General features: G+C 37.4%; 1 protein-coding gene across 1 annotated transcript in view; it reads right to left on the reverse strand.

Annotated features, from left to right (window-relative positions):
* The window catches only part of LOC107691651 (UV radiation resistance-associated gene protein-like), a 110,510-nt gene that overhangs the window by 89,815 nt on the left and 8,367 nt on the right, over positions 1–12,328 (reverse strand). Inside the window, exons 4-6 of the mRNA XM_016490385.1 lie at positions 11,471–11,632; positions 10,924–10,998; positions 10,673–10,758 (exon numbers count right to left, since the gene is read on the reverse strand). Coding sequence (XP_016345871.1) covers positions 10,673–10,758; positions 10,924–10,998; positions 11,471–11,632 — 323 coding nt within the window. The remainder of the gene's footprint in view (positions 1–10,672; positions 10,759–10,923; positions 10,999–11,470; positions 11,633–12,328) is intronic.

The following is a 12,328-nucleotide window of genomic DNA, read 5'->3' on the forward strand; positions in this document are numbered from 1 at the left end:
ACACACACACACACACACACACACAGTGTACATATATAGCTTTTCAATTATTTTATTTCAATTACTGTCTTAGCCATTTTAGTACTTCAACATAAACTTATTTCAGTTGCAGTTGCATGTTGCAACTGAATGGCATAATTTCTAAGTCTTTACGATTTTAATTTCTGCATCTAACATGTATATTTTATTTTATTTCAGGTTTATTTCAATTGACAAAAATGATCTTTAAACACTGTATTAGCAAAAATGGACATTTAAATTAAAAAATAGAAATAAAATATTTTTTATCTTATAAATGTTACAATTTTACTTGATTTTTGTTTCTGCTTTATAATAATAATAATAATAAGCATTTTTCTTACCAATTTTACAGATTTATTAAATTTTACCATTTTATTTCATTAATATGCAATTTTTTTATTGAGAAAGTACAATGTACCGTATCTGACAGAACCACTGAACCACTGACCAGTATCACCTTTGCACCCATTTCATAGAATGGCCTTCAAATCATTTCACCTTTCGGTTTTATGCAACTGCTTCCATGGAACATTCCTCGGATCGGAGGGATGAAAAATGTTTTCCGTCTCTTTTTTTTTTTTGTATAAATGCTGAGAAATGCCCTTATATCAGGTGACGGCCAGTGTTCTGCTGTTTTTGCCATTCCTTTACGTCCTCTTTCCATCCTGGAGATACGGGTCACACACACACACACAGTCAAACACACTTCTGCCAAAGCCACAGATCTGCTTGCATATCACGCATAATTTACTTTAAAAAACACTTAGATCCAGTCTAAACTAATGCTTCAATGTTACACTCAACCTTCTTCCCCCCCCCAAAAAAGCATTGCACTCACTGCACTGGTATGATTATACCCGACGTGTCACTGATCGATACGGTTTTCACCGTAGGCTTATAATTACACTCACAGTACATAAATCAAAGATAACGTATGCAGCCTTCGCAAAGGAATCAGACATATTGGGTCGCCACATCTGTTAACCTGCGTCCAAATATCCTTCACAAAAAAAGAAACAAAAACACTTTTGTTGTACAATGAACAAGTGGCACAACACGGAAAAATCTTGAGCGCAAACAACTCGAAGGGATGCGAGCCTGAACAGAAAAGAAAACAAACATGCAACTATCTACAGTGGACCCCTACCTGCTGCTCAGACCAGGAGAATGTCAACACACGCCTCCATCTCCACACACCTCAGAACTCGCCATTGTCTCCAGTACTGGAGGGACAGATAAGATTGCGCCGCATGGAAATATTTTGGGCTCTGGCATTCCTGCCTAGTCTTTGCCGAGTGACGACCAATCCTTTGACACCTTGCCCTGACATCATCTGTGCTCATTTTTGCTCAATAACAGTTTAAATTAAGGATATCTTTGCTCTGTCAGAGTAAATTTAAGTCTGTAGGTGTATTCTTGCATTTCGCTTGTTAGCACTTACAACTAAAAGGATACAAATTGATGCCCTTTGCTCTTTGTTACAGCTGTAAAGGTACAAATCCCACATCCTTTAAGGGAAAACAGCCTGTGCACAGGAATCGGACATACTGGGTCATGCTTACAAAAACACACTGCATATTTTAACCTGTGTTCAAATATCCTTCACAAAAAAAAGGTCACAAAAACACTGTCGTTGGCTGGATCCAATAGCCCCTTCCCCATGTGCAGTGCTCCAACAAAGCAGTTATGATTCAGGCAACTGAATTTCAGTCCGTCACATGGACCTTTCAGAACAAAAGACCAAAAAAGAAAAATGTAGAGCGCATTGGTAAATTTAGGTCTGTAGGAGTGTGCTTTGCTTGTTGGCAACCAAAAGAGTACAAATTGGTGTCCATTACATTTTATTTACAGCTATAAAAATACAAATCCATGTTAAGCATAAACATTTAGGTATTAAGTGTAATATGTTGAATGACCTATTACTTAACAAAAAATTAACATTAACGTAAAAAGCAGCTAGCATACAAAATAAACGTCTGTATTCATCAAGCTCAACCGTTCTACCCTGTTACCAAGGTTATTGTTTAAAAATGTATTTATTTAAATATATTTATATAAAAATACAAAATATTTATAGTAAGATATTACTGCAAAAATTCATTATATTATATACAAATGCATTATCTTATAGACAAAATATTTATATTACATACTATAGGAATTAAGTTTATTAATAACTAAAATCATCACTTGTGAGTGAGTGAGAGCTTAATTTAGACTAAATAACTTAGTTTTTTTAATATATTTTAAAATGTAATTAATTCCTGTGATGCCAAAGCTGAATTTTCAGCATCATTACTCCAGTCAGTGTCACATGATCCCTCAGAAATCATTCTAATATGCTGATTTGCTGTTCAAGAAACATTTGTCATTATATTTAATGTTGAAAACGGTTGTGCTACATAATATTTTTGTGGAAACCAAGATACATGTTTTTCAGTATTCTTTGGTAAAGTTAAAAAGAACAGCATTTATTTGAAATAGAAATCTTTTGAAATCTTTTGTTACAAATGTCTTTACTGTCACTTTTCATCTGTTTAATGCATTCTTGTGGAATAAAAGCATTAATTTCTTTAAAAAAAAATAAAAATCGTACTGACCCCAAACCAGTGTAGGCAGTGAGGCAGCTCACTGGGTTTTGGAACAGAGCATCAATGTGTAAACGCCTTGTAGAAGGTGATGGAGAGATGCTGATGCACTTGATCCATTTATTAAAGCTTCTTTAGAAGCGGGGCTCCAATATCCGCCTCATGCCTTCTCTACACTATTATTACCACAGCCTCCCACAAAGCCCTGAGAGACGAAAACACCAGCATCCATTTTCAGCCGGGCGATGTGGAGATTAAGGCCAAGTTTGTTTTTCCGTGAGGCATGGCAGGCATTACTGGTCATCAAGGTTGTTGCTTTAGGGTTTTGGAGGACTAGCGTGAACCCAGCTGTTAAAAGTCATACCCAATAATCCGGTCCAGAACCATGCCCTACGGCGGTGGAGTGCAAGACCCGTCGACCTGTTGAAAGGCGCTAAAAGCAGGAAGGGCTTATCGCCGTGGCAACCACAGGGTCACACTCTACTCACTGAACTTTGCCATGCAACACCACCTCTGTTCTTCACTTGCTACTTTATATGGGTCACCATACTTGGCCACATGTCATGTCACGTCACTTTATTTATTTATTAAAGTGAGGGAAATCAAACAGCAAATCTTCAAGAGGGGAAAAAATGCAATTTTGAGTGAACATCTTAAAGGAACAGTTCATCCAAAATTGTTCCACAGAAGAAAAAAAAATAACTGCATACAATTTCATTTTTGAGTGAAAAATCACTTCAAGGCAGAATCTGATGGAGTGCATCCAAAAAATTGGATGTAGTTCACACGATTTAGTCATGTTACAAAGAATACAAGTCTAGTTACGACAGTTCTTCGCACTCAAAAAGGATTTCGAAAGTAAGTGTTGATTATTCCCAGTGTGAAGCAGCTGTGAGGGGTGATGGGAGATAAAAAGTTGAATTCATACACAAGCAGGAATTTCCTTTGGCTTGCTTAAGCCTAGCTGAGAACATTTCCTGTATAAGAAAGTACAGGAAGGAACCAGGAACCAAAGAAACCAGTGAGGCTGCAGAAAGCAAACACTTTTTCCTCAGACACAAAGCTGCTTTGGCCCACTAACACACAATCGTAAAAGAAAACACTCCTTACAACAGTGCTTTGACAAGTAAGACTGATTTAGATCACCGAATTACCACTTTTTTTCCCCAAGAGCGGCCCGTTATAGCATGACGGACGGGCTACCCGTCCTAGAGTAGCATAAATTGCACATGAAGAGGAAACATTTTTATTTTGATTAATGATTCATTTTATTAGAAGACTAACTACTTTGATTTTTTGTTTTTCCTCTTTTCCTTTCTGTATTTTTACTACTTAAAGTTTGTCCAGTTGAGTTAATCGCTGACAACACGGCACTGTCAATCAAAAACAAATGTTTTCTCTATGCTGATAACAACTGCCGCCATCCGCCCATTCAACACAGAACACGACAAGGAGGAGAGTTTACAGACTTTACACACAGTCTCTTATACATGTATTTCTTTCTGTCTGTCTTACAAGCAAACAGAATACCGCCAAAACACAAACACATGCAAATCAACTTGAAATTGAAATGTTAAAAACAATCTGCACTGATTACAAAACAGACAAGTGTAGTCCAATTACATAATGAATGACTCTTATGAGTCAGTTGTTTTTAGTGAATCAAAGACATATTGCACAACCAGCATAGTCTGATTCCCAAACGAATAACTGTTGAGTCTGTTCTGTTAAGTGAATCAAAAACATAAAGCGCAGCCAGTGTAGTCTGACTCCCAAATGAATGCCACTTATGAATCCATTCTTTTATGTGAATCAAAAACATACGGCGCAGTCAGTGTAGTCAGATTCAAATATTTATTTGTTTATCTATCCATAAAAATACTAAAAGAATTGTTAAGGAACTGGAATCATGAAGAAGAATCGGAAACTTTAAATTATTCGCAATTCCTATCCAGGCACCAAATTGGTTTTTTTTTTGCCACATTAATTTTTAACACAGATATCCTCCCAAAAATGAAACAAGTCCATAAAAGTTACAAAGACGGCTGGAGTAATGCATCCCATGCATGTTTCTGTCAGTCGGCGTGTGCATACAAATATGTGACCTATGCGTGAGATTTCCGAATCTCGGCCAATACATGGGCCCACCTCAGGCCGAGGCCAAGATATTGCACAGACTCCTAATCAAGACTACCAAGAGACTCACAATCACCATCAAACATAGAGAGCAGCAGCCTCCAGCAAGCTCTACATCACCCTACTACAGCACAGCGCTGAGGGGCTGCCCTACATTCCTCACCAGAAAATATGCATATGGCCGTTGAGGTGCGTATGAATGAAGGTCTGGAAAACGAGACACTTTGGAGCACTTTTGGAGCGTTTACACCTTGTGTGCTTCTTAACAACATCTGTGGGATCAAAGATTGTTTCTTTAAATATATAATGTTGATGTTGTAATACAGCAGATGTGTGTTCACAAAGATAAATCTGAATATGAGAAGTGTGTCATAGTTACTTAACACTCTCCAAAGTGCCTCCTTTCTCAAAACATATTTGAATTAGAAGAGAGCTGCTGCCATCTAGTGCTGCAGTGAATCTACAGCAGAACATGAAGCCAACATTCAACCTTACTGGGTTTGGAAGGGTCTGCCAACACCATGACAAGGTGGACTAATGTTTCTTCCTTGATTTCCTGTGCTCTTCATCCATCAGGTCTTTTATCCAAGGATTACGGTTTTCCAAGACTGCAAAAACATCAGTCATGTTTGGCTGAAGAATAAGACGCCACCCTGCAGCAGGGGTCCAATTTGGAGGGGAAAAAAAAAAAAAAGAGCGCTATCTGGCGGACAAGGAAGGGAACGTTTCTTGACTTTGATGATGAGAACTGCTTCTGGGTCTCATATGGGAGGATAATACAATTCTGGAAAGCAACTGAGGGAGTTTCGTTGGAGCTGAACATATGTTAAGAACAAATGCTGTTCCTGCAGGAATGAAATTCCTATTTTTTTCGCAATAGCCAGTGCTGTGCTAATACAGTCAAAACACAGCAGATGTATTATTCATAAAAAGAGATCTTATTTCTAGTTCTATATCGTGATTAGTCTTCAAAACACTACACTTTTGTAGTATTTTTATTATATTGTTCCCCTTAAGTTCATCTAAAATCATATTTTTGGCAGAAGCTTTGCTAAAATAAAGCCAAAATGTCCTGTTTTCCATCCAAAGTTCCCTTTAAATTGAGCCTGTCTCACCTCAGTAAAGAGAAAACACTGTAGGAGTTTCTGACAGAGCTCTGGTCCACCTGAAGCAAACTGTTCTTCTTCCTGTCAGAACTTTCCTGTGGGAAAGAAAACAGTCCTTGAGCTTCACAAAGAGTCTCTTCTTACCATATGTAGAATTCTACAGTTTGAAAAACCCAAGAGACATGAGTGAATTCGAACTCTGATAGATGACAAGGTTTGAAGATGGTCTGGAATTTATTTTGGAGCTCATTCCAAGAGTTTGAACAATACCTTCTGATCAAACTCAGCTGCATAGTAGCCATCGTTCAGTCCAAAGATGATCTCATTTGGATTTCTGGAGCGAATCTGAAGGAAAATACACAGAAAAAAATGAGTTTTTGAACCAAAATTTACCTTGATTTCAAAAGTGTTTACTGGTCATGGGAAACATCGGTGTAAGAAAGGGAGTGGGATCACAGCATGACTGAAATCAAAGACTCAAACTTGAGTCTTTTATGAGAGGAAGTTTTTTAAAATAAAATTGTATAAGTGCTGTAATTATATTTATATATATATATATATATATATATATATATATATAATAAACACAAAAAAAAGGTCACAAAAACACTGTCGTTGGCTGGATCCAATAGCCCCTTCCCCATGTGCAGTGCTCCAACAAAGCAGTTATGATTCAGGCAACTGAATTTCAGTCCGTCACATGGACCTTTCAGAACAAAAGACCAAAAAAGAAAAATGTAGAGCGCATTGGTAAATTTAGGTCTGTAGGAGTGTGCTTTGCTTGTTGGCAACCAAAAGAGTACAAATTGGTGTCCATTACATTTTATTTACAGCTATAAAAATACAAATCCATGTTAAGCATAAACATTTAGGTATTAAGTGTAATATGTTGAATGACCTATTACTTAACAAAAAATTAACATTAACGTAAAAAGCAGCTAGCATACAAAATAAACGTCTGTATTCATCAAGCTCAACCGTTCTACCCTGTTACCAAGGTTATTGTTTAAAAATGTATTTATTTAAATATATTTATATAAAAATACAAAATATTTATAGTAAGATATTACTGCAAAAATTCATTATATTATATACAAATGCATTATCTTATAGACAAAATATTTATATTACATACTATAGGAATTAAGTTTATTAATAACTAAAATCATCACTTGTGAGTGAGTGAGAGCTTAATTTAGACTAAATAACTTAGTTTTTTTAATATATTTTAAAATGTAATTAATTCCTGTGATGCCAAAGCTGAATTTTCAGCATCATTACTCCAGTCAGTGTCACATGATCCCTCAGAAATCATTCTAATATGCTGATTTGCTGTTCAAGAAACATTTGTCATTATATTTAATGTTGAAAACGGTTGTGCTACATAATATTTTTGTGGAAACCAAGATACATGTTTTTCAGTATTCTTTGGTAAAGTTAAAAAGAACAGCATTTATTTGAAATAGAAATCTTTTGAAATCTTTTGTTACAAATGTCTTTACTGTCACTTTTCATCTGTTTAATGCATTCTTGTGGAATAAAAGCATTAATTTCTTTAAAAAAAAATAAAAATCGTACTGACCCCAAACCAGTGTAGGCAGTGAGGCAGCTCACTGGGTTTTGGAACAGAGCATCAATGTGTAAACGCCTTGTAGAAGGTGATGGAGAGATGCTGATGCACTTGATCCATTTATTAAAGCTTCTTTAGAAGCGGGGCTCCAATATCCGCCTCATGCCTTCTCTACACTATTATTACCACAGCCTCCCACAAAGCCCTGAGAGACGAAAACACCAGCATCCATTTTCAGCCGGGCGATGTGGAGATTAAGGCCAAGTTTGTTTTTCCGTGAGGCATGGCAGGCATTACTGGTCATCAAGGTTGTTGCTTTAGGGTTTTGGAGGACTAGCGTGAACCCAGCTGTTAAAAGTCATACCCAATAATCCGGTCCAGAACCATGCCCTACGGCGGTGGAGTGCAAGACCCGTCGACCTGTTGAAAGGCGCTAAAAGCAGGAAGGGCTTATCGCCGTGGCAACCACAGGGTCACACTCTACTCACTGAACTTTGCCATGCAACACCACCTCTGTTCTTCACTTGCTACTTTATATGGGTCACCATACTTGGCCACATGTCATGTCACGTCACTTTATTTATTTATTAAAGTGAGGGAAATCAAACAGCAAATCTTCAAGAGGGGAAAAAATGCAATTTTGAGTGAACATCTTAAAGGAACAGTTCATCCAAAATTGTTCCACAGAAGAAAAAAAAATAACTGCATACAATTTCATTTTTGAGTGAAAAATCACTTCAAGGCAGAATCTGATGGAGTGCATCCAAAAAATTGGATGTAGTTCACACGATTTAGTCATGTTACAAAGAATACAAGTCTAGTTACGACAGTTCTTCGCACTCAAAAAGGATTTCGAAAGTAAGTGTTGATTATTCCCAGTGTGAAGCAGCTGTGAGGGGTGATGGGAGATAAAAAGTTGAATTCATACACAAGCAGGAATTTCCTTTGGCTTGCTTAAGCCTAGCTGAGAACATTTCCTGTATAAGAAAGTACAGGAAGGAACCAGGAACCAAAGAAACCAGTGAGGCTGCAGAAAGCAAACACTTTTTCCTCAGACACAAAGCTGCTTTGGCCCACTAACACACAATCGTAAAAGAAAACACTCCTTACAACAGTGCTTTGACAAGTAAGACTGATTTAGATCACCGAATTACCACTTTTTTTCCCCAAGAGCGGCCCGTTATAGCATGACGGACGGGCTACCCGTCCTAGAGTAGCATAAATTGCACATGAAGAGGAAACATTTTTATTTTGATTAATGATTCATTTTATTAGAAGACTAACTACTTTGATTTTTTGTTTTTCCTCTTTTCCTTTCTGTATTTTTACTACTTAAAGTTTGTCCAGTTGAGTTAATCGCTGACAACACGGCACTGTCAATCAAAAACAAATGTTTTCTCTATGCTGATAACAACTGCCGCCATCCGCCCATTCAACACAGAACACGACAAGGAGGAGAGTTTACAGACTTTACACACAGTCTCTTCTACATGTATTTCTTTCTGTCTGTCTTACAAGCAAACAGAATACCGCCAAAACACAAACACATGCAAATCAACTTGAAATTGAAATGTTAAAAACAATCTGCACTGATTACAAAACAGACAAGTGTAGTCCAATTACATAATGAATGACTCTTATGAGTCAGTTGTTTTTAGTGAATCAAAGACATATTGCACAACCAGCATAGTCTGATTCCCAAACGAATAACTGTTGAGTCTGTTCTGTTAAGTGAATCAAAAACATAAAGCGCAGCCAGTGTAGTCTGACTCCCAAATGAATGCCACTTATGAATCCATTCTTTTATGTGAATCAAAAACATACGGCGCAGTCAGTGTAGTCAGATTCAAATATTTATTTGTTTATCTATCCATAAAAATACTAAAAGAATTGTTAAGGAACTGGAATCATGAAGAAGAATCGGAAACTTTAAATTATTCGCAATTCCTATCCAGGCACCAAATTGGTTTTTTTTTTGCCACATTAATTTTTAACACAGATATCCTCCCAAAAATGAAACAAGTCCATAAAAGTTACAAAGACGGCTGGAGTAATGCATCCCATGCATGTTTCTGTCAGTCGGCGTGTGCATACAAATATGTGACCTATGCGTGAGATTTCCGAATCTCGGCCAATACATGGGCCCACCTCAGGCCGAGGCCAAGATATTGCACAGACTCCTAATCAAGACTACCAAGAGACTCACAATCACCATCAAACATAGAGAGCAGCAGCCTCCAGCAAGCTCTACATCACCCTACTACAGCACAGCGCTGAGGGGCTGCCCTACATTCCTCACCAGAAAATATGCATATGGCCGTTGAGGTGCGTATGAATGAAGGTCTGGAAAACGAGACACTTTGGAGCACTTTTGGAGCGTTTACACCTTGTGTGCTTCTTAACAACATCTGTGGGATCAAAGATTGTTTCTTTAAATATATAATGTTGATGTTGTAATACAGCAGATGTGTGTTCACAAAGATAAATCTGAATATGAGAAGTGTGTCATAGTTACTTAACACTCTCCAAAGTGCCTCCTTTCTCAAAACATATTTGAATTAGAAGAGAGCTGCTGCCATCTAGTGCTGCAGTGAATCTACAGCAGAACATGAAGCCAACATTCAACCTTACTGGGTTTGGAAGGGTCTGCCAACACCATGACAAGGTGGACTAATGTTTCTTCCTTGATTTCCTGTGCTCTTCATCCATCAGGTCTTTTATCCAAGGATTACGGTTTTCCAAGACTGCAAAAACATCAGTCATGTTTGGCTGAAGAATAAGACGCCACCCTGCAGCAGGGGTCCAATTTGGAGGGGAAAAAAAAAAAAAAGAGCGCTATCTGGCGGACAAGGAAGGGAACGTTTCTTGACTTTGATGATGAGAACTGCTTCTGGGTCTCATATGGGAGGATAATACAATTCTGGAAAGCAACTGAGGGAGTTTCGTTGGAGCTGAACATATGTTAAGAACAAATGCTGTTCCTGCAGGAATGAAATTCCTATTTTTTTCGCAATAGCCAGTGCTGTGCTAATACAGTCAAAACACAGCAGATGTATTATTCATAAAAAGAGATCTTATTTCTAGTTCTATATCGTGATTAGTCTTCAAAACACTACACTTTTGTAGTATTTTTATTATATTGTTCCCCTTAAGTTCATCTAAAATCATATTTTTGGCAGAAGCTTTGCTAAAATAAAGCCAAAATGTCCTGTTTTCCATCCAAAGTTCCCTTTAAATTGAGCCTGTCTCACCTCAGTAAAGAGAAAACACTGTAGGAGTTTCTGACAGAGCTCTGGTCCACCTGAAGCAAACTGTTCTTCTTCCTGTCAGAACTTTCCTGTGGGAAAGAAAACAGCTCATGAGTTTCACAAAGAGTCTCTTCATACCATATGAAGCATGAAAAACCCAAGAGATATGAGTGAATTCGAGCTCTGATAGATGACCAGGTTTGAAGATGGCCTGGAATTTATTTTGGAGCCCAGTCCAAAAGTTTGAACAATACCTTCTGATCAAACTCAGCTGCATAGTAGCCATCGTTCAGTCCAAAGATGATCTCATTTGGATTTCTGGAGCGAATCTGAAGGAAAATACACAGAAAAAAATGAGTTTTTGAACCAAAATTTACCTTGATTTCAAAAGTGTTTACTGGTCATGGGAAACATCGGTGTAAGAAAGGGAGTGGGATCACAGCATGACTGAAATCAAAGACTCAAACTTGAGTCTTTTATGAGAGGAAGTTTTTTAAAATAAAATTGTATAAGTGCTGTAATTATATTTATATATATATATATATATATATATATATATATATAATAAAATATAAATTCTTGCATGTAAAACTGTTGCACATTAGAATTACTTTATTCTTTTTAATAATACTTTTACTTTTTTTTACCTTATTTTTTCCACCCATATAAAACTTTAGAGATTAGAACAAAAGATTTTAGGGGAAAACTAGATAGCCATGTCAGATACCAACCTATACTTGGTAGAGTATAAAAAATGGAAAGCAAAGAGATGAGTGTGAATGTATATATTTGACTCCTCACCTGTTGTCCTGTATATCTGAGCCCATCAAGGTTGACCTTCCACTCAATAAGCAGTTGGTACTGTTCTTCCCTCCCACCCCATATTCTCACCACAAAGCACGACACAGACGTGTCCAAGAGATCCGGAAGCATTGCGAAATCTAAGCTCCGCCATGTTGGGTTCTGAAGACACACAAACAAACTAAATTATGAACACAGGGTACTCAGGGAATAACTTTGTCCTGCTACTTCAGATTCAGATATTCCCTTTTTTTTTTTAACTGGGCATCATTAAACTGTTAACAAAAATTCAGCCAATATATGATCAAAGACAACAGCAATTTAGACTTTGAAACATATTGATTTTGTTAATAATAGCATGAGCGTGGCCTTTCAGCATAGTCAATGATGCAGCAAAGAGAAGCCAAGCTTTCAAAGACTGACAGCAGAAACAGATTTGCAAAACTGTGCCGTCAGGCAGTCTGGAGACTAAACAGGGTCTTCCTCCAAGAGGATGTGCAGCTGACAAAACTACCCTCACAGTGACTAGGTCAGCAGAAATAAATACAAAACAGCCATCAACATGACCACCAGAGTGGATGGAATGAAGGGATGATTACATGATTAATATAAAAAAAAGAGGAAAGAGGTACAGAAGGACAGGAAGCCACTAAGAAAGGGAAATGAAGAAACAAAAATGGGGAAGAGAGGTGCAAGAAGGTTAGAGGTAGAATACAAAGTTTTCTGATTATGTCAAACAAAACCGTATCAGTTACAACTCTGTTCAAAAGTTTAAATTAGTCCGTTCAGAATCTGTGGGTGCTTTCACACTTGGCTCGATTGACTGGTCCCAACACATGTGTGATTGTCACATGAAGT

The sequence above is a fragment of the Sinocyclocheilus anshuiensis genome, unplaced genomic scaffold (assembly GCF_001515605.1).
Source record: "Sinocyclocheilus anshuiensis isolate Anshui unplaced genomic scaffold, SAMN03320099.WGS_v1.1 scaffold186, whole genome shotgun sequence".
Lineage (NCBI taxonomy): Eukaryota > Metazoa > Chordata > Actinopteri > Cypriniformes > Cyprinidae > Sinocyclocheilus > Sinocyclocheilus anshuiensis.